Raw genomic sequence first — 24138 nt, 5'->3', positions numbered from 1 at the left:
TTCAGGTGAGCCTATTGACAGTAGCATTGTCTGACTCCCCTGAGGGTGTCTCCCCACTCTCAGGTACAGCTGTCTCCATGAATACAAGGGGGTGCAAATCTCAAACTCTTACATTTCCGAGAGGTGAATCAAACCATGTTTATAGATATTGGACTGTGCATGAGGAATGGTTATTGACCCAAAAGCCATTTGCCATATCTTCCTGTTTAATGACAGTACACTTTAATATTCACCACATTTTTTCAATGACAAACAATAATTCTCAAAATATTTCAAAACAAATTACCTAAAACTGGGAAGACTGGTGCTGAAGGAGTGGAAATCACTCTAGGTGATGTGTTATCTTCTAAATAAAAGTGAGCAGTCTGGAAGCATTTCCTAAAGAAAAAGATCATATGTAAATATAGCAAATATAACATGTTTTCTGAGATGTCTTCTTGGAATATTGGCAATATGATTTAAAAAATCAAACATCTGAGAACCTCTTGTAAAGAATATTGAAACACACCGGTTAAAATATAAATATTCACTGTCAGTGCCACTATATTGCACTAATAACGTTATGCCTACAATTTACGACATCACATACCTGCACATTAGCCCAGAAGATCAAATAGTTTATGCTACTTTTACCTGTACCAGAGGCAGAAGATAGAGCAGACGTCAGCCATAGTGAAAGCCAAGAGAGTGTGAATCTGCACCTGGAACCACTGTAGATGCTGTACAGTACTTTCAAGTGTAATGAAATTCCATTGCCCTATCACTCATCCAGATCCACATGATTCTACTCCTTCTTTCGTATTCTAGGTACTGTACTACTCCAAAGCTGGAATCGTGTGTGAAACCACTTTCACTGAGAGACCTTTCCTACCACAGGTACAGAAATCAGTAAAAGGCAATATGCTGCGTAGAAAACAAAACAGAGGCTCACAGTGCTATTATAATTGGGGGGGTGGGGGAGGTTGCTTCTTAATGTAGCCATCACACTGAGCACATCTTAACCAAGGAAGTCATCATGATGCAGATAGCTGAAAGCAGGGGAGTTTATGATTCCAACAGATGCTAGCCGTGTTGCAGAGGGGTTTAAGAATGAATACTAATGGAACCAACTTTAACTATGGTCCACAATGTTACTTGTGTCTATTTCCATACCCCAGCTGTGAAGATAATATGGGTAGCATCTGCTAAGGGTATAAAACAAGCTATTCAAAAGAGTAAATAACCAACTGCTGCTTAAAGCACTGCACACCCTCCTTAATTAAAAAACTCACCAGATAATTAAACTTGCTAATAACATTCTTTGCTGTGGGTCATTTAATCTATTTGAAACATTACTCACAAGTGGTTAACTTTAAAAAGAGATACCTGTTTCAGGGAAAATATTAATCTCATTTTATGTTTATGAATTTCCATTCACTGAAAGCCATTGGCTAAAATGGTTGTAGCGTCTTTTGCCATTTTGTGAGGTTATTGTTATTCTAAATTCTACTTCCATATAATAATTTCTCCAAATTAATAGCATTGCACAGAGAAAATATACCTTATAATTAATCTGTGTGATGTTATAACAAAAGAGAGTTATATCCAGTTTTTGTATGTTAAAACAGGGGCTCTCCACTTTCCAGAACTCAGTCATTCCTGTTATCACCCAATTTTATGAGACCTATTAAGAAACATTTTTTAGGAGAGAAAATTTTGGATTTACATAGGGGTAGATTTTTAAGATGAATCAGTGGGCAAATGAACTGGGGTGAGGACAGTAGATTCTGCTGTGGGTTATGAGACCTCTGCCAGGGAAAAATACTACTTCTTCTCCATCTTCTAACTCTGTCATCTGTCCCCGCTCTAGGCCATTCATGATACTGCAGTTAGCTATCTACCTTTCCTGCTGCTCTGATCATATAGCCCTCCCCCTTTTGCTTCAGTTCCCAAATTCCTCCATTATTTTCCTATCCCATTCCTCAGTAATTTCAGTCTCCCTGATCTCACCTTCATGGCTGTCCATACAATGGTCCCTGCTTACATGTGGCTTTCATGCCACCCCATCCCCACCCTTGTGAATGTATTTATACTGATTTCATGAAGATGCACCCATTGCTCCCACTGCTCTACACTTTGCCCATCTCTCAAACTTTATTCTGTGCTCTTTTTTCCCCCATGCTGCTCCCTATTCCAGGAACAGCCTCCCTGAAAACGGCCTAAGTGCAGAGCTGAGGACTCCCCTGGTGACCAAAGCTATGCAGGACCTTATCTATGATGACAAGCTGAAGAGCATGGACTATTCAGTATAGAGAAGAAGAGGCTGTGGAGATGTTAGCATCCTCTAGAAAAACATAAGTGTAGATCACAGACACTTGGGTGAGAACTGTTTCAACTAAGTATTTGGGAAATATGTACACACTCCTGGAATGATTTTTTTTTTTATTCCTTCAGACTGTAATCAGTGTCTGGAATGTTTTGTCCCTATAGCTCCTGGCAGATTCCCCTCTAGGATTCTAGGGGGATAAAAGGATAGTTACATGAACAAAAAAATCATAGAGTATTCACATGACAACCAAACTTGGGGCCAAGAAGGAATTTTCCCTCACAGAATATCTGCAAGAGCCTTGGAGGATGTTTGGCCATCCACAAGAGTCTTGAGCAGGGATTATCCATTATGTACTTACTTTATTTTGATTTAGACAAATAAAAAGCACTTGTACACAGGCTCTAAGCACCCTGCCAATGACTTAAAATACAACATGAAATATAAATCTCAGTCCCCCTTCTACTAAGAAGCAGCTCTTAATCAAATATTAGCACCCCCACAATAGCCGATAACTCAGTCCACTATCTTTCTTCAGAGGCTGGGTAAACATATGGGTGCTGCAGCATGACCTGACAGTCAACTAATCAGGGCTATTTTGAACCAGAATCAAGAGGGCATCCCAGAGCCTGCTGGAGAACACCCTGGCAGCCACCCCTGCTTTAATATATTGAGAGAGATCTATCACCAGTGCCCTCATTGACTGCAGCTCCATCTGTTTATCATGATGAGAGAGGCGGTCTGTCATGGTAGGCTGCTCTCAGGCCCAAGTGTTGGTGCTCAGCACCTGCTGCAAATCAGGCTCATTTAAGATGTCTCAAATAGGGCACCCAAAAAATAAGGCACCAAAGATCTCTACTTACTTTTAAACATCCTGGCCTGATGCTCAGCGCATTGGGCATTTTAACAGGGTGGGTGGATTTAAAATACATGAATAAATAAAAATAATAACAGGAAAATCTAAAAAGCTTGATGCAATTGTTCCAAAAGATCTTGTTCCATTAAGTGTATACAGTCACATTATAGTGTTTTGTCACATTTCTGCATGAAATAGTATAAATTGAAAAAGATTTGTGTAATGATTTTCACATCTAAAGAGTGCTTTAAAGCATTCTAGTAACATACTGTGTGTTAATTATCCCTTGTAGCCTCAAGTAAATTATACACTAAAACATCTGGGAGAAAAAATTCAAAGCATACTACTTAATCTAGAACAAGATTCATACTAAGTATTCCATCTGCTCTGCATCAGCAGTGAAAGCCTTCATGACTAAGCTAAGTGTTGATAGCCATGTCACTTACTAATTACCACTCATCTTTAATGAAAAAAGTGAGGACTGATTTAAACTTGCAGACAAAAGTCCCATCAATCAATGTTAACCTCATTATTTAATTTACACCTTTTTGCCTCAGTATTTTGATCTCATACCTAAAACTGTGTAATTCACAATTCAGACATTGCACTTAGATCATTCAGTTAAAACCTGAGACAGTATTAAAGATGTTGCAATAATTAAAGAGGCTATAGCAGTAGTGTAAGGCGAGCAGCAGCACATAAAATTGCCCTGAAGAAACTAGAGCTGAGTGAATAATTTAAAAAGAACATTTTAGGGCAAGACTGTGACTTGGACTCTTTATCAGCGGCTCACTGGGGAGTAACAACCCTCCACCCACCCTTTCACTCCTGTGTAGGCTAGGTAGACTTTGGCTCTCGGCATGCAGGAATAAGTAGGTGCCTATTATTCCTTCCCTTCCCCTGAGGGTAGGGAGTGGACAGAGCCTTGGCTCTAACCTCCAACAGCTGGTCAGTGCAGCTCTACTGGCAAGGATGGTGGTGTAATTTGCTGCTGGTATAGGATAGGGAAACTTTCATTTTTCAGAACTGGGACTTTTTTTCACCCAGTGACCCTAAAATACAAATTCCATTCACCAAAGTAGAAAGCCATCAATAATGAAATTTGGGCCCAGAGCGCAGGGCCACCCAGGGGGGGTGGGGGTGGGCAAGAGGGGCAATTTGCCCCAGGCCCCGCAGGGGCCCCCACGAGAGTTTTTTGGGGCCCCTGGAGTGGGGTCCTTCACTCACTCCGAGGGGCCCAGAAAACTCTTGCGGGGCCCAGGCCCCCGGAGCTTCTTCCCCTCCGAGTGGAAGGACCCCCCACCGGTGAATTACTGCCGAAGCGGGACCCGCCGCCAAAGTGCAGCCCGGTCTTCGGCGATAATTCGGTGGTGGGGGGCTCTTCCATTCTGGGACCCGCCACGGAAGTGCCCCGAAGACCCGCGGCGGGGGCCCCCTGCCACTGAATTACCGCCGAATACCCGGCTGCACTTCAGCGGTGGGTCCTGCTTCGGCAGCAATTCGGCGGTGGGGGGCCTGCCGCGGGTCTTCGGGGCACTTCGGCAGCAGGTCCCGGAACAGAAGGGCCCCCCGCCGCAGAATTACCACTGAAGTGGGGGCACCCCGCTGCCAAAGACCCCAGGCCCCCGGAATCCTCTGGGTGGCCCTGCCAGAGCGTCAGACATGAAAGCAACAAAACCAGCAGATTCAAGCATTCCCAGTGAAGCTCTATTATGAAGACTGAAACTTCTATCTGTTTTCTTTGGTTTCACATATTCTATTTTTGGGTGAAAAATCCTCCCAAAGGCTGTACAAAACAATGTGTCCAAAGGAACAAGGCTGTGAAATGAATAAAAAGGATCTCTTTGCCTACTTCACTGTAAACCTAGACTGTGGAAGAGAAAGAACAATTATATTGACTGGAAACTCATTGCCTGAGGTACAAGAGGCCTTGAATGACCAAACTAGAAAGGGACACAATTATACATTTTTATTTCATATATGGAATCTGAATAAAAAAATTAGAAAACATCAGAGTTAAAAGTTGCCATTTCTGCCAGTCAAGACAGCTTTTCACCATGAAAAGAGTGAAACTCCGCCTCATGAAATAGTAAAGAGTTGTTGTGAATGTCTCCAGGTGGAAGTTCAATAATTCTTTACTAAGAACAGAGTTAGACTGCAAAGTTAGTTTTCTGCTGGCCACAACTGCTGTTTGTTTTTACAAACAATTTGAAGTGAGAACAAAATAATTTCTGCATTTTTCCATGAATCTGAAAAACAGGTATTTGTCAGCTTTGCCAGGGATGATTCTTTCTGACTCATCTTCAGACCAAAGAGCTCCACTGAATAGCTGTGGCTATGCCACCATCATTTTTTGTGAACGTTGTTGTCAATAAGCATACAGAGATAAGTTTCTTGCAAATTTCAGTATTTGATGAGCAATTAGCATGAATTTGGCCAACAAAAAATAAAATAAAAAAGGCTCATATCTGATATCAACTACCAGCTTAAAACCAACTAAAGCTAAACATGAGAATTGCTCTGTTAGGGATTCATTCTATTATTCATTTCTTCCTATAGAACATTTTGCAAGTACAAAGAAAATAAAATTGTCATGTAAAGTTAATGTCCTAATTTTCCATTGACTTTAAAAAGAGCTGTGGGTGCTCAGCACCTTTGAAAATTAGGCCACAAAGTCCAAATTACAGTACATGATATTTAGATTTCATTCCTTTTAAAAACATAGAAAATATGTTACTGGCTTTAGCATAAGGTCAACAAAATTTTCTCTTGAAGATTAACAAAAAAGAGCTCCATATTTTATTTTGTAATACATGGGAAATACACAAAGGATTAAATTAAACATCTAGAAGATATTACTGCTAACGGGATCTTTGTTATATTTTGAAAGACTGGGTTACAAAACTGTGCATTCTCTGAGAAAGAATACCAAATGAACACAATGTCATTTGACAAGAACAAGCTCATAACATGTGTAGGATTACTAAAACTACACCATGCAATCCGGGTCTTAAAGTGTATGGCATTGTTTTCTTTTGTAAACAGGAAAGATTTCGAATACCATTAGCTTTAAAAATAAAGCCCTTTGAAGATGAATATGAACATTCATGTTGGACAATGTGAAACTAAGAGAAGCCTGTCAGTAAAATGAAGGAGAGTTAACCATAAATCCCTGTGGTAGAAATCATAATCAACTGACTAGAAGTAATCTAGGAAATGAGTTGTGCAATTCTTCTGGACATTAACTGATTCCTTTCCAAGACTCACTATGAAGATGAAATATTTTAAAAACATCATTTTTCATACAGCAGCTTGAATACTGTCAAAGGCTGGGCTGCTAGTTACCATAGTAGCCTGGGTCTTGGGAAACTTGGGTTCAATTCCCTGCTCCACCACAGAGTTCCTGTGGGACCTCAAGCAAGTCACAAAGTCTCTCTGTGGCTCAGTTCCCTGTCTGTAAAATGGGAATAATAGCACTTTCCTACCTCACAGCGTCGTTGTGAGGCTTAATCTATTAAAGACTGTGAGATGCTGAGATACTACAACAATAGAGGCCAGATTTAGATAGATAGTAGAAGTGTGTCATTACTCCTGAATTTATTCATTTCATTTGTTTTACACTTGTCATGCAGCTTCTTTGTTGAGTGTTATTTTGACATGACAATCTATTAGAATACAACACTATCACTTTATACCTTTATCAGGACATTTTAGAGATGCCTTAACTAGTGGTGTTCACATGAGTGAAACTAGGTGTAACTCACATGCATAATAGGTGGAAGAGGGTGGCTGTAGGAAAAGAACCAACAGGAGAATGTACAAAGGTGTAAAATGTAGCAGGCCCCCTGTGCTTTACCTTACACTTTATATTCCCTGTTGGCTGTTGGTACAACCCCACCCTTCCATATCTTTAGTATGTAACCTACAGCCACTTGCACTCATTTGTGCAGATTTACTCACATGTAAGTTACACTTATTAGTTACATCATGTCTGAATTTATCCCCAATTGTTTAAATTTCCGTGGATTCACATTATTTAAAAGACAGTAACACAGATAATATATCAACCATGGTATGCCCTCCTCTTCTTTGTACCTCTAACATCTATCTTCACTCCACTGCAGTCCCTCACTTTAGACTTCCTTTCCAGGAGCATATCAATGATAATACAAGATGTCTATTTAAAGAAAAAGCTGACTCACCCTCCAAAAGGCAAAATGGGCAGATTCAATCCTGGGCTACGCTGACAGATAAAGTTCTTTGGTGGCAGAAAATCCATCTGGCAGAGGGTAGGTTTGGTATGATGCACAGTGCCCACAGCCCTCTGCTAGAAACTGGGCCTGTGCTGGGCAGAGAGGCCAGGAAAGGGCAGGGCAACCATGCAACCAAAGGTCCCATTGATCAAAAAAATTGTGCTCCGCCAGTCGAACCCTCAAGGGAAAGGTGGTGGCGCAAATACTGACTTTCTTCCCTTGGGGATGGATTGCTGCCCCCCAGACAGAATGGCTTAGGCTGGCCAAACTGGCCCAGTATCTCTATTTGCTCACATCTTCTTCTTCTCGTCGTCAGTTTAAAAAAAAAGCTCCCCCGTGGTTTTCTGATCAGCTTGGAGAATTGCTTGAATTTTTCAAAAAAATCAAAAATTCAAACTTTTTTGGTGATTCCCTCCCTCCCCCCAATTGTTTACATTTTTTACACAACTCTACTCCTGTGTCATCTTATATGTTTGCTTGGAACCGAGCAGAATAGGGCCTATGACAAAGCAGGACTTTTCTGTAATATTTTTATGAATTCTGTGTGTGCCTCATTTTCCCCCTATACTTTGCATTGCTACCCAGTTGTGGGGGAGGGGGCAAAGGATTAAGTTTACTCTCAGGGCAGGCAAAGACACGTAGGTCTGCGTGTCATCTCCCTGTCTGGGTACAATGAACAGAGTCATTAAGGAACTGGTTGAAACTGACCCAGACCAACAAGGTGCTAAGAGAGACAACAGAAGCTCCAATGACTTATAGATTGAAGCTATCAGCAGTGAAGCTGAGCAGAGACCCCAGCTCAAGAACAAAGGACTGAGAGGTGTAAATTAAGAGAATAAGTGTGGGCTCTGGAAGAAGCTTGAGCTCTCTAACCTGGGAACTGTCTAAGGAAGAAAATCAGAGAGAGACAGAATCTGAAAATGGAGTTCACTACAGGTTGGTGAATTGCTCTGGGCTGAACAGAATGGACTAGGTATTAAGCTTTATTTCTCTATGCCAATGGTCTCCAAAATTCTGAGGGTCATCCCCCCCTTGTCCCAGTCCACCCCCCACACCTTCCTGGAACTGGGGCTGGGAGAGGGGTGGGGTTCTGGTGCTGGGGCTGTGGAGGAGGGAGACCCGGACAGCGGTAAGGGTGCCGAGGCTGGGGCTGCAGATGGGGATGGGGATGGAGCCGGAAGCAGGGTAGCCAGAGGCCAAAGCTGGGGATGGGAACGGCGCTGCAGGCAGGCTGCGGTGGGGGCTGGCAGCCGGGCCTGTGGACAAGTGCAGCTCCTCTCCCAGCCTTGCCCCCCAGGCCGGGAATGGAGCCACAGCAAGCAGCAGCAGCTGGCTGGTGTGGTGCCGGCAGCAGAGCTGCGCCGAGGCTGGAGACAGTGCCAGGAGCCCAGGATGCGGTGGGAGGCAGGGCCGGAGCAGAGCTGGAGGTGGGGAGGAGCTGGGTAACACTCTATCCCTGCCCCCCGGGGGCTGGCCTGGGCCCTGCCGTGTTGTCCCCACCCCCGAAGGTTCCTCTGCGCCCCACACTTTGGGGACTTCTGCTCTATGCTAACCTAAGGACTGTCAATGGTACATGCCAGGTGACTAATAAAGCCTGCTCTTTTGAAAACATTGCTTGAGTCCCTGAAGAGTGTACTAATCTTGAACCAGGGGTCTATCTCAGTTGGATTCGCTGAACAGAGCTCATGGTGTGAAGCAGGAGTGCTGAAGCCCCAGAGGATTAGTCCTGGAAGGCATTGAGGCCGCATGGCCTACCCTGAAGGAAGAGTGAGACACCTTAGGTGTCTAGCACATTGAAAAGGTTCCTCCAAGAGACTGTTCAAAAGCTGGGGGCATAGCATTAATCCTGAGAGTCCATGACAGGATCCCATTACATATATATATATAATATGGGATCAGATAGCTCAGAACCATAGTATAACAGGAGGCTTTGGGGGAGGAAATCTTTGCAAGGGAATTTCTCCCTAATTGTCCCAGGGAATAGGCCATGGAGCCCACCTCTGGAACTCGAGGACCACCAGCGTTCTGCAATGGATCTTATCGTCCTGGAGACCTCTTCTCCTCACTCACTTTGGCCCACAGAAAACTTTGTGTACAATGGAGCTATGCTACAAGGTGGTGGAGCTAAGCATAATCAGACTAAGCAATTGCTTAGTGCCCTAAGCAGCTCAAGGAGGCCCTGATTTAGTATTACCCCCAAAATACCATTCATGGAATTTAACATGGACTTTTTAACAAGTGCATTAGTACGTGTTATGTTGGCTATTTTTTGGTTTCTGAAAATAATGCAATTAGTATTTTTAGGAGGTGAGTGAGGGGCAAGAGGGACTCCAACATATTCCTGCTCAGGAACTCTAGCACTGCCTCTGGCTACTAGGGAATCCCCTAGTTATGACTGTTGTCATAGCCCTAGGCATAACCTCCATGTTTTCTGTGGAATCCTCACTGGGCTAGAGGAGCACCAAGTGCAGGCCCAGCATCTGCTAACCCTCCCACTTCATATGGGATGGTGGAACTCTGTGTGCTAGAGAATGAGAAAAGGTTCCGTCCCTGGCCACCTGTTGGCCTAATGTAGGATCTGTGCTTGCATGGAAGACCCTTAGGTTAGGACCTGTAACTTCCTTTGCTTTGTACTTCTCCTTCCATGCTGATGGTGCTCCATAAGTAATTTTAAAACATGGAAAAAAATAGCCATGTAAAAAAATTAAATTTGGATTGATACAGAAATATATTACTATACACTTATCTTCACTGCATTTTAATAGGAGTTAAAAGCCTAATCCTGCAACCCTTTACAAAGTTCCCACTGACGTCAAGAACTCCAGGATCGGGTACTAAATTTGTAAATCACCCTACAGATACATTTCTGGTACATGTGGAAAAGGAAGCTGCGATGTTTAATTTTTTTTTCCTATATCATTTAATTCCTAAAGGTAAACAAACAATCACATCAATTATTTGTTTTTTAAAATCTCTTGATATGCAAGTGAATATTTTAATAGCTTACCAAAATAGGTACTACTGCAATACAAATAAATAATAATAGTATCTGTTAGAGAGTCAGGATCCAGTTTGATCTCTTGCAAATCTTCAGTAATGCCAATTATATTTTTCTAATTAGGACAAATCTAAGCTTTGTAAAACTGCGAAAATAAATAACTTACCTCCAGTATATGAGAATACCCACAAGAATCACTAGACAGATAAAAGTCAGAGCTGATACGACCACAAGTGGTATAACTGTCTTCTTCTCTGATTCCAGACTCTCAGCTAGACCAATACGAGACTCATGGCTACTATTACTTGCCTCTGTAGTCAGAGAAAATTGAAATAATCCATATTTAAATGTCAACAAAAAGCACAGCATAACTGAACGTGTTTATAAGAGCCCTAGGTAATGTCACTTACCGTTCTAATTTTTACTGTGTAGCAGAAAATATACATATTTGCAAACCAGTTTAAAGAAAATAGGCAGACAGAAAGCATAGCAAAGTATTAGAGTTTATGCAACAGAGCATCCCAGCAGCGTAGAACTTCTTTGTAAAAATGCAGATTGTTGTTAAAATATAATTTCAAGAAGAAAATGTTTCATTTTGAATTTCAGTTGGCAGACACTCAATGCTTCGAGGGATCTGAATATATAATATTGAAGTGTTTAAAGATAGCTTTAATATTATATTTTTACTCATGTAATTCAAAACATTGTTCTTTTGATCAATAAATATAAATGGACAATTTTCTTAACATAGCAAATAGATACATGACTGCTAAGTTGAAACTGAAATTGCAATATTTTAATATTTTGTCAGTTCTGGAAATTTGGCCTAGCGATTCATGAGAGAAATCCTGCTTCCACTGAAGTCAGTTCAGTTGAGCCAAATTTCACTCCTTACTTGGCTTTTTACAGAGAATCAAATTATTGTATATTACTAGATACACTTTATAGATCTCACATGTTTCTATTAGCCTTGTATTACCGGATGCTTGAAACGCTCAGGCCCAGGAGTGCATTAGGATTTCAAAATATATTTTTACTATTTTATTGAAATAAAAGAACATAGTAAAGGGACTGGCCCTGCAACCCTCTCTCAGGTCAACCCTGAAACTTGAAGTCAATGGGACTTCTCACAATATAGTTAGGGTTGTGGGTTTTGTCCCAAATGAGAGTTTTTCTAGTGAGTACAGTTCACCCACATCAATGTCTATGATCTTTACATTATCACTGCAAATGAAAAGGTATTTCACAGTTGTTGGAATTAAAGCCCCAATATTTCAAAGAGCAGTGCATGGGCAGACCTCTGTGCCCATGCATAACCCAGAGTCAAGGGGGGCAGGAATCTGCCTGTGTAGAGCCAATTGCAGGTTTCGGGCCTAAGGAAGCAATTCTACAATTCTTCTTGAACAACACTGCCCTTAGATGGAGGGTTAATGGGATTTTTGTCCTAGAAAGGACATCAGGAGCAAGCCCTACTTTCTGAAATGCACAATACTAGAGCTGCTTGGAAAATTGTCAGTGAAACAGTTTTCCACTGAAAAATGGTGTTTCATCAAATCTGCAACTTTTTGAAAAATCTTGATGATTTTGACACAAATTTGTTTAAACTTGGGGGGAAATATTTCAACATCGTTGGAACAGAACGTTCCGATTTTTCATTTCAAAACATCTTTTTGTTTAATTTGATTTTATTTTAAAAAATATATTAAAAAATTTTAAAAGATCAATATTGAAACATTTCAAAATTTCAATAGATTTCAAGACCATAAAGAGCCATTGTGATCACCTAGTCTGACTCGCTGTATAACACAGGCCATAGAACTTCCCCAAAATAATTCTTAGAGCATAATTTTTAGAATAACATCCAACCTCCATTTAAAAATTGCCGGTCATGGAGAATCCAACACAACCCTTGGTAAATTGTTCCAATGCTTAATTCTCTCACCATTAAAAATGTACATCCTATTTTCAGTCTAAATTTGTCGAGATTCATCTTCCAGCCATTGGATTGTATTATAGAATCATACAATCATTGGACTAGAAGGGACCTTAAGAGGTCATCTAGTTCAGTTCCCTTCACTCATGGCAGGACTAAGTATTATCTAGACCATCCCTGATAGGTATTTGTCTAACCTGCTCCTTAAAATATCCAGTGATGGAGATTCCACAACCTCCCTAGGCCATTTAATTCAGTGCTTAACCACCCTGACATTAGCAAGTTTTTCCTAATGTTCAACCTAAACTGCCCTTGCTGTAATTTCTGCCCATTGTTTCTTGTTGTATCCTCAGTGGTTAATGAGAACAATTTACCTCCCTCCTCCTTGTAACAACCTTTATGTACTTGGAAACTTATCATGTCCTTTGTCAGTCTTCTCTTCTCCAGACTAAACAAACCCAATTTTGTCAATCTTCCCTCATAAGTCATGTTTTCTAGACCTTTAATTATTTTTGTTGCTCTTCTCTGGACTCTCTCCAATTTGCTCACATCTTTCCTGAAATGTGGCACCCAGAACTGGACATAATACTCCACTTGAGGCCTAATCAGTGGAGAGTAGAGCGGAAGAATTTCTTCTCATGTCTTGCTTACAACAGTCCTGCTAATACATCCCAGAATGATGTTTGCTTTTTTTTTTGCAACAGTATTATACTGTTGACTCAGATTTAGCTTGTGATCCACTATGACCCCCAGATGCCTGTCCCCAGTACTCCTTCATAGACAGTCATTTCCCATTTTGTATGCGTGCAACTGATTGTCCCTTCCTAAGTGGAGTACTTTGCATTTGTCCTTATTGAATTTCATCCTATTTACTTCAGACCATTTCTCCAGTTTGTCCAGATCATTTTGAATTTTAATCTTATCCTCCAAAGCACTTGCAACCTCTCCCATCTTGGTATCATCCACAAACTTTATAAGTGTACTCTCTATTCCATTATCTAAATCACTGATGAAGATATTTAACAAAACTGGAGTCAGAACCGATTCCTGCAGAACCCCACTTGATATGCTCTTCCAGCTTGACTGTGAACCACTGATAACGATTCTCTGGAAATGGTTTTCCAACCAGTTATGCACCCATCTTATAGTAGCTCAATCTAGATTAAATTTTCCTAGTTTGTTTATGAGACGCTCATGCAAGACATTATCAAATGTCTTACTAAAGTCAAGATATACCACCAGCTACTGCTTCCCCCCTATTCACAAGGCTTGTTATCCAGTGAAAGAAAGCTTTTAGGTTGGTTTGACATGATTTGTTCTTGATAAATTCATGCAGACTCTTACTTGGAGGAGGACTAGCTCAGTGGCTTGAGCATGGGCCTGCTAAACCCAGGATTGTGAGTTCAATCCTTGAGGGGACCACTTAGGAATCTGGGGCAAAAATTGGTCCTGCTAGTGAAGGCAGGGGCGGGACTCAATGACCTTTCAAGGTCCCTTCCAGTTCTAGGAGATTGGTATATCTCCAATATTTACTTTTATTTTCTTATCACCTTATAATCTTCTAGGTGTTTGCAAATTGATTGCTTAGTTATTTGCTCAATTATCTTTCCAGATACTGAAGTTAAGATGACTGGTCTATAATTCCCTGGGTTGTCCTTATTTCCCTTTTTATAGATTGGCACTATATTTGCCTTTTTCCAGTCCTCTGGAATCTCTCCAGTCTTCCATGACTTTTTGAAGACAATCGCTAATGGCTCAGATATCTTCTCAGTCAGCTCCTGGAGTATTCTCAAATGTATTTCCCCATTTTAGCCTCTGATCCTACCTCATTTTCACTGGCATTCACTATGTTAGACGTCCAGTTGTTACTAACCTTTTTGGTGAAAACTGAAACAAAAAAAGTCATTTAGCACTTTTGCCTTTCCACATTTTCTGTTATTGTTTTCCCCGCCTCATTAAGTAATGGGCCTATCTTGTCCTTGGTCTTCCTTTTGCTTCTCATGTATTTGTAGAATGTTTTCTTGTTACCCTTTATGTCTCTAGCTAGTTTCACCTCTTTTTGTGCCTTGGCCTTTCTAATTTTTATATCTTTCACTCCTAAATTGAAGAGCCCATTTTTCAACATTTGTTCCCCATGTACATAGAGACAGTAATCAAGTTTGTTAAGCTAAATAGATTGAGCTCCTTGAATCTATCACTACAAGTCATATTTGCTAATCCTTACTCCTCAAGTAGTCCCACTAAAATCAAGACTGGTAGAATCTAGCCCTTAAAACTACAAGAACAGCACCCATTTAGAAAATATAAAGTACAAACAATACATGAATTTCACAAACATCTACTAAATGAATCACTTCAGTTGAGAAAAAATGGTGTTCTTTTGAAATTTCATTTAGTAAAGTTTCAAAATTTTGTTTTTTGTCTTAATTTGGGATAATTTTTTTTTGCAATCTCAAATTTTTTCTGCAGAATGTAATTTCCATTTTTGTCTCCAACCCTACAGAATAACAAATGGCATCTGCAAAGGCCAAATATTGAATGAATTGTCCTCTGAAAGCTATCAGCCTTAGCAAAGTGATTAAAATATGTCAATGGCAAGGCAATTAGCAGGTTACTTGAATTTCTTGAGCTCACAGGCCTCTTTTTTATAATGACCTCAACTTAGTTGCCAATTTCGCATGGCACAATTTTGTTCCTAATTTATAGCATTTAAACATCTTAATAACTCACTTCCTGTAAATCAGCTAGTTAAATATGCAAATGATATCAGTTGTGGTCACAATTAATTGCAGGCGCAGAATTGCACCCACAGTATTGGAAGCTGTTTCTAAAAAATCAGGGCCCAAATTTCTGGTGAACGAGATATGGGATGCACTCAAGTTTTTAACTGGAACTATGTATATGCATGAGCAATCAGGATGTGGCCATTGAGCAAAGTGCACTTATTCGACTCTGGAGGTACTCCCAAGGTAGAACATGATCTAATATTTTTAATAACAAGGCAGCTTAAAAATGCACCATACTTTAGTGCTTTAAATTAGGGGAGTGAAAAGAATGGCATAAGGTAGTTCTTTGCCACCATCTCAGTCATTCCAAATGCTAAATCCTACTAAGTCCACTAGAAGGATAGTATCATATACATTATTATTATGGGTTCCTCATATATATATCATTTATATTTTAGCTGTGCACCATGCCCATGATGCACAACTAAAATACAAATTTACATTTCACATTTGAATCCACTAGCACAGACCCAGATGTGACCATGCGGTATTTTATAATAGAGAGATGCTCCCTCAGTGCACCGTTAAAAGAAAGCATTTATACTGTATGGTGCTCATTTAAATAGCTCAGGTTTCTTGTACTTAGCCTTCAGTCTGTGACAGATTTTGGCCCATTCCTATCCCCTCCCACCCAATTGGGCAAAAGAACAGTGTAATTTGAGGTGAGCTAAGATAAATGTCTGTATAAATAAGTAGCTAGCTCTTTACACAGTAGTTTGAATAGATTATTATGACATAAAATCTTATGAAAATAAACTATATTATTATTTGATCACTGATTTCACTAGGAGCCAAATTCTGGTTCATGGTAAAATGCCATATTATAACTGTCCCTATGCTGAGCCGGCTGATTCTGAGACAAAGTTTAGCTTGGTGCACAAGGGGCAGAAGGGATGGTCAGCTGCTGATGTATAGGGTACCATTGTTCATAAGGTCCTGTCCTCCTCCCCAAATTGTGTTTGCAAAATTTTTGCGAAGCTACTGCGGGGTGCACAGCAGAAACCCTGACCAAAAATAAGCATTACTTGTGGATATATGGGATTGCAGGGGACCTAGTCTGCACGTCATCTTTCCCCTGATTTCCACAGGAGAATGTTCCTACCATCATTGGGACCCTCTCATCTTCCTGGGTTACATCTTCAGCTCCTTTTTGGGAGGACATTTTGCTCCAGGCAGCCCACTGAATCTCCGTTCCATGGGTAATTGGCAACCAGGGTGGAAACGGCTCCTCTCTCTGCAACTGGGATATCAGGGCCTCCCCTGACACAGTGCTACAGGTGGAACAAGTTTGGTGGGCACGTAGGTGGTAGGCAAAAAACTCTCATTTGGATTCTGTCTCAGAATATGTATGAATACAGCCCTACAGTCATGAAGAGTCACCAAACCTTATAGTTCCATTTGCATCTTTTCCAGCCAGGCCATGATCTGGGCTCTGTAACTGTGTTTAAATTAATCAACTATTTCTTATAATTAAGACATTTATTTTTATATTCAGTGTAACTGGTGCTATTTTAAAACACCGGCACATATTAGTTTCTCAAAGCTCAATTCTTCCTGTGCTTATGAATTTTCATTTTTAGCAGCAATAGCAACCTCATTTGCTAAGAGAGGTAATTAAGGGCCAGAATCTAAAATATCACACATAAGCCGCACATAATGCATTTTGTAAAATCTTCTAGCTGGGCCTGGGTGGCATATAAATTCAGACTAACTCCATACAGGGAGATTTAAAAAAAAATTTTTTTTTCAAACAAAAACATCAGTCATTCTCTTCTACAAGAGCAACACTCATTAGCATTACTAATTACAATATATGTATGGTGTGAGATGCACAATTCTCTGCAGTCATTAACAAGAGAATCAGAAAGCCCTCTTAATGTTTACCATCACTATTTTCCTGATTTGAATCCCAATGTAGTAAGTAGTATAACTCCTACTGATTTCACTGGTATAGGAACAAGCCCTGTGAGCCTGAACTAATGACCACAGAACTCAACGGGAAAACTCCCATTGGATTCACTGGGCTTTGGATCAGGTCCGGTGTAATTTTCTTTTCACCTAAAGCTAGTTCCTCCTTATTTTTGGACACACCTTCATATTTGTGAGGCAGTTAGCCATAAATCCTGCATCATCCTTTTCTCTTTGATGTTACAATCCAGTTAAAAATTCATGGTAAACCTGCTATAGCAATTTTAAAATATAAATGACATCTTGAAATTCCCCTCAAATAAATGGTTCTATTGGAAAGCTTGACAAGATGATTGCTAACTGATAAAGCAATTTTTCAGTGATGCAGATCTTAAAAATACATCTCATACTACCCCTAATTAATAATAATAATACGATTTACTATTAAACAAAATATGAGTTAACAATTTTTTAAACTCACACAAACTCTCAACAAAACATTTGACTTATGTAACTACTAAGGAATGTGCTGTAATACTTGAGATTTAAATTTAATATAAATTTTCATATATCACAAGGTTCTTTTGTTGTTATTGTTTTTAAATTGAAATTAAGATGTAACTAGGTAGCTATTTCTGATTAGCAGGAGACCTCATATGAGAAATGCTCCAATTTAATTGCGATTTTATTAAAAGTCAATATAGGGAATAATTTGTTGGAAGAAACTAATGCATAGGCAAGTTTTTTAATGAGAGTGATGACTGGAAACTAAATTTTAAATATGCATTATTAGTTAAGCCACATGCTATACCATCCTTTTGGAGAACTGTCAAGAATCAAAGCTCTTCATGGTTAATTGAAAGTGAGGCATTTTAAGTTTAATTACAGAAAACTATAAATAATTTAGGATAACCTTCATGTCATTAGCTGGTACAAAATGTGCTTGGAAATTATTCTCCTTTTCTTTTTTGCTGACCTTTAAAGGAAACAAATTTACTTCATGTGTGTTTTACATAATTTCCTTTAGGAAACATCAAAACAATTCACTGATTTACTGACTCAATTGCTTGCTCAGGTAAAACTCCTGTTGACCAAAAGGGCTCATGATTATCCACGCTATAACATCCTGAGCTATGCAGACTGCCTGGGACTGCTTTTATGCACAAAGTTACTGACAAATTTATCTGATTGTATATTTGCAAGATTAGAGCTAAGATTTTTGCATACTTTAAAGATACCATTAGTTGGATGACACTGCCCTCTAGAGAGATTATAAATATGTGATGGAAGTTCAGTTTTTTAACATATTTCCTACATTATCAAATTAACCTTGAATATTTCAAAGAAGTACACATATTGATGGTTCTGATTTTACACTTAGATTTCAACAAATACGACAAATAGGCAATACAAGTTAATTTCTTGATCATTTCGAGTTTTTCACAACAGAACTTTTTAAAGCCTTTGCTTTAAATTTTATCAAGATCTTATAAATGTATGGTCCAATTCTGCCACCCATACTCAGGCTGAGAATGTTACTCCACAAATAGCTAATTGGCATCAGTAGAGCTGAACAAAGAGAAAGGCAAGCACCGCAGAATATAGCCCGTAGTGATTTTAGAAATGAGCAAGTCTAGGAGGAAATTTCTGTATGTTTCTGAAATTTAAAAATATGAGAAGCAATAAAAATGAAAACAATTTTTTACAAGCTAAAACCAGTCAGAACTAGGTTGAAACATCTTTTACCTAGCTCAGTTCATCTTGAAGATTACAAAATAAAAAAGTATTGCCATAATAAAACCATAATTTTAAGACTCTTTCGTACAGAACTTTAGAATCTTGCAGTGAGCTTTCCTCTGAAAAAGTGATATTTACCCCTGTGCAAATGGCTTAAGTCCCATTTAACCTTTAAAGAGCAAAAAGTCACACTTTTGGGACCTCTGTGCATAACTTCCATTGACTGTACAAACATACCCAAGGGCAGCATTTGGACCTTAATACTACAGCGTATTTCAGTTGTAGTTGTGAGTAATCAGAAGTTGCATTTACAGCAGAACTGTTGCAATGCTTATGTTCCCTGTTCCACAGCATTTCCTTAATCAAACTGACTGCCCCATTAAGTTCTTCCATCACTGAAATATCTGTAGCAATTCTCACGAGTCTCCTATATATTGGTGTTAAGATATTTTTTCATTTTCAGTGGCAGAAGAATGTCACAGCTATACATGTTATGCATTAGATTGATCCACAACTAACCTGCCTCAGAAATGTTGAATACTGGTGAGTGACCACTAGTTACAGATGGTGCTGATGACTGTGATGATCCAGGAGTTAAATCTGAGTTACCTGCTTCAATTGCCCCCTCAGCGTCTCTCTCATTAAGGTCAGGAAAACTGAAATCTGTTGAAGTCTCATTATCATTAAGGCTATCTGAGGTACCTTGACCAGAGCCACTTTCTTCATCACTGGTAAAAACAGCCCAAGATTTAGACTCTGGTGTGTTTTGCAACGGGATACTAAGAGTCTGAATACGGTTTTCCCATATTGTTGGATCGTTGTGCTTCTTAGGTATCAGTGCTGCCAATGTTGGTATTGATGGATAATTATGTCTGTCCATACCATGACTTATCTGACTGTCTGATGCAGCAGTTGTAATTTTCTTTTCTTCTTCTTCTTCTTCAGATTTCTCAGAATATGAATGGATAATTAGGTTACTCTGATCCTTTATATTGTTTACCTGTGTATTCTGTTCATCTACTACCTTTTCCTGAGTTTCTCTATGGGAAGTGCATGTGATACAATTACTTACAGGTAAACCATCATCATACTCATCATAATCAACATCAATTACAGGATGCCACAAATTAGTATCAGAATTGGCACTGGGGACCAACCCAGAGGATGTTTGAGAGGGAACCAGCAACTTGGTTAGGGTTCTAAGGCTCTCACTGCTGGGAGAAATAGCCATAACAGAAATATACACGTTTGGTAAAGGAAGGGCATGATGAGCAGATACATGAGAATCAGAAACAACTGCAGGCACATGAACAGAAACATCAGCACTGGTAGAACTTGAGAAAAAAATGGGAACCTCATTTCTTTGAGAAACACTTGAAGAAATATGGCTGTTTAGAAGAGTGGGAATATTTGGTAATATGTCAATTGTTAAGGCAGGAGTAGCCACTCTGTTCACTGCCTTGGGGGAAAAAGCATTTGTATTTTCTAAACTGGTTGACTGGAATGAAACATCACTACTGTACAATGAAGGAGCAACCTGGTGATTATCTTCATTGTTAACCAAACTGGATAAAACATATTCCTCACTTCCATAAGAGCCAGTTAAACCTTGAAATGATGTTCTGGGCTTACTAGAGGTGTGGGGAAACATGTCAACAACTGAAGGTGCAGATGTAGAATGCAACATTGTTTTATTTGTAGCAGAATCTGGTGCCATCTGATAGAATATTTGGTCAAATGTAGAACTATCTTTATAAACCCTGGAGTGTTCAACCAATATTGGATCACTAGGCACAGTTGCAGCTGTTTTAAGCAGAGTGCCATCATCAGAAGCTTGAAAGGAGGTTTGTAGTAATGCTTCATTATTTAATGGAGCTGAGGTCTCATAAGAGTACTGCTGTGTTGAAGGAGACAATATTTTGCTAGAAGCAGGGACAGAGACAGCTTGATCTGAGATTGCACTAAACATAGGTTTAAGCAAAGTGTCATCAAAGGCTGGAGATGTAACATGCAAAGGCTGAACAGAAAAGTAATTTTCTGAAAGTTTACTAATATCATAATCAAAAATCTTAGTAGAGGGAAAAGCAAGAGAGACTGGAAGGATTCCCTTTGTGCTAGAAACAGTAAGTGGGATTTCTTGCAAAGACGTAGTCTGCTTAATTACATCATTGTTAGAAACATATGTAGGAAGTTCAGGCATCACTGTACTTTCAGCATGGGAAGCCACTTCACTGAAAGAAGAAATTTGCAGTTCTTTCTCATCTCCATATATTACATCACTTTTGTGAATTGTCTTATTAACATCACTAAACTCATATGTTGCATATGTAAATTCACCTATAGAATCAGATGAAGAAACTTTAAGTGTGGCCAGAGCATCTGTATCAGGCAAAAGGGACTCACTACCAGAGTACGGTTCAGACCAATCCATATCACTAGATAGAGCGCGTGTAGGCAGCAGCAAAGTATCAGCTTGTGGTATTACAGAAGAAGGCTTATGCACCAGTACATTGTTATAGCTGCTAAATAGGGGACCCTGATGAAATACGCCAACAGAATCATGCACATATTCTGCAGAGTCATAAGAAACAGTAAAAGTTTGGAGGGAGCCCACATTACTAGACAAAGCATAAGTAAGTTCAGACATTGTAGACAGTGCATGCATATTTAAATCACTGCTGGATGGTTCAACTTGAGTAAACATGTGAGTTCTATTATGACCAAATATCAATGTCTCTGAAGCAGCATGTGTAGTCTGATGTGACATCACATCAGAATATTGAGCAAGGCTTGACTGTATTAAAGTATCACCCTCAGCCAATGTCAAAGAAGCATGCAGGGACACCTTATCACTTGCAACAGCTGGAGTAACTTGTGGAAACATTTGAGAAACTGTATACAGATGGTGAAACATGTTACTACTGAAGGAAGCAGAGGAAAATGTAAGCAAAGGTACATCACCATAGGAAGACAGGGTGGGTTCAAATGACACATCAACACTGGGAAATACAGGTGTAGCATGCAAGGTCACATCACTACCTGATGTAGCAGGGGTAGTGTTGAGCATCTGCGTGTCAAACAATAAAGGGGTGACTAGAGGAAACACTTCACTACTGTAGGAAGGTTGAAGAGGTATCTCACCATTATATACTGGTTGAGTTGTCTGAGAGAGTACCTCACTGGCAACAGAAGCAGAGCCATATTCTCCAGAGCTTGAAGAGATAGAATGAGGTGATAATTCAGTAGGGGAGAAAGCAAAATTAGAATAATGTAGCAATTCTATATCCGCATCTGAAGTATCTTGTGATATCACTGGACCACTGGAATAGGGCACTGTAGCTGGCTTTGATCCCTCAACATAAGCATCAGTATAACTAGTCTGAAATAACAGCTCACTATCCAATGGAACATCAGATCTAGGTGCCAAATCTGTTGCATTTTGAAACCACAACTTTCCATCAACAGAAGGAGTACTCTCTGCAGATTCTTCTGCACCTGAGGGTGCTACATCTTCTGAAACATTTTTTACATCGCCTTGTGAATCAATATCATGTTTGCTTATTTCTGGGCTTCCAGAATGAAGGATGTCTTCCTGGGATGCTTCCTCAGTGACAAATTGCATAGCAGAGGTAGTAGGAATGGAACCCCAAGAGGTGTATACATCTTGATAAGGCTTAAAAGTTGACAATGAAATATCTTCCTCACTACCACCAGTAGCAGATATGCTTGTTGGTTCAGTGCCAGAAGAAATGTAAATGTATTCTTCGTCAATACCTTTAGTGGAGTCAGTGACTTGCAGGGGGATTCCAATAATAGTTTGAGATTCCAAAGAAGCATCTTCTTCTTCATCTGATGTTTCAATAGTAGGTTGGGAAGTAGGGTAAAAAATTGCTTTGAAAACATCATCCTTTCCATGTGATCCTTCCTCTCTTGTTAAGTATCTGTTTGTTTTAGCTTCATTGAATTTTGTCCCCATTTTCTCTTGACTATAGCTAGACGTAGTCACCTGGAATTCTTTTTTCCTTATTTTATTTAGAGTACTATCAGTGCTAGGAATCACTGCAATTTCTTCATCCACCTCTTTCTCTTCAACTTCCTCCTTTGGAAAGAAAACAACATACTCAAAGTTTACTAAGAGTGTTTATGGATAAAACAGGAAAACTCAGGGTACATACTGCAATACATTTGCCTGTGTCCATAAATTATAACAGACAAAATGGCAGGTAACCAATGAAATGGCTATTGAACTTAATAATAAAATGGCTTTAGTTACAAAAACATTCATCTCATTTTTTTTCTTGAAACCATAAATTTGTAATACTGACAAAAGAACCACAGATCCCTCTACCTTCTTACACATTGTGCTCCTGCTACCTGTGACTCACTGTTAGAGAGAGAGAGAAAAACCTCTCAACTGTGTTTTGTACACCTAACTCTATCATTGTACAGTAATAATAAAAAAATTAAACACAGAATGTTTTTTATTTGTAGTGTCTCAAAGATATGCATTAATATTCTTTGATATCAGTTCAAGTGTCATTGCAACATAACAGAAGATCATCTTTTTCTTCTTTCTTGCCATTTCCCTATTTGGAGTTGGTGACTTTTATAGCCTTCTTTCAAAACTCATGATTGTATACCTGGCTGTTGTGCAAATTGATCTTTCTAAGGTCCGTTGATATCTAATCTTTGGCCTCCCCCTTAGTCATCTTCCATCCATGATAATTGCCAGGGCCATCCAAAATTACAGAAGATACTTTAAAACATTTACGTTCTGCTTTCAAATAATTTAATCTTCATAGTTACTCCAAACAGGATGTTAGGGTTTAGGATTTTAAAGGTCAACATGACCCTGAGACAGTTAAAAGCAATTTCATAGGCAATATCTCACATACCACACACTGAAATTCATGTTGCAGACATCTTAGTAACTGTTTAGTGAAGACAATTCAAAGTATTTCTGCAGAAATGTATGTTAGAGCTTTGCATTAGGTTCTGAAAATCTATTTCTTAAGGTCAACTCCCCTAGTCTTTATGCAGTCCTAAATCAGGCAAAATCACAATTAAAATTAACTAACATCCTGATATCATGTTGATGGGTGCAATATAAATACTTAGATAAAGAGTTTAAATAAATATAGATAAATGGATTGAAAAAATGGGTAATTGGATAAATAGATTTGATAGTTTGGATGAATTGGTACAGAGATGGAAAGATAGATATGGGCCGTTTCTCTCTCTATTTAACTGATTAGGATTTACCCCTTGGTGAGAATAATGTGCACATATTATGAAACAGTAAAACAGATGTTCTGAATGACCACTTGATGCTAACACATGTTATAGAGGTATTGGCCACATT

At 39.4% G+C, this 24138-nt stretch overlaps 1 protein-coding gene across 6 annotated transcripts in view; it reads right to left on the bottom strand.

Annotated features, from left to right (window-relative positions):
• PTPRZ1 (protein tyrosine phosphatase receptor type Z1) overlaps positions 1-24138 on the bottom strand; it is a 191831-nt gene that overhangs the window by 27387 nt on the left and 140306 nt on the right. For 4 of the 6 annotated variants that reach the window (XM_039509988.1, XM_039510007.1, XM_039509998.1 and 1 more), the window contains exons 12-14: positions 19296-22875; positions 10579-10723; positions 287-378 (exon numbers count right to left, since the gene is read on the bottom strand). In XM_039509988.1, the coding sequence (XP_039365922.1) occupies positions 287-378; positions 10579-10723; positions 19296-22875 (3817 nt within the window). The remainder of the gene's footprint in view (positions 1-286; positions 379-10578; positions 10724-19295; positions 22876-24138) is intronic. The other 2 variants (XM_039510025.1, XM_039510034.1) reach the window with 1 other exon arrangement.

This window comes from Mauremys reevesii, linkage group 1 (genome assembly GCF_016161935.1).
Source record: "Mauremys reevesii isolate NIE-2019 linkage group 1, ASM1616193v1, whole genome shotgun sequence".
In the NCBI taxonomy this organism is placed as follows: Eukaryota; Metazoa; Chordata; order Testudines; family Geoemydidae; genus Mauremys; species Mauremys reevesii.
The sequence above is the reverse complement of the archived record's forward strand: the minus strand, read 5'-3'. Positions and strand labels throughout refer to the sequence as shown.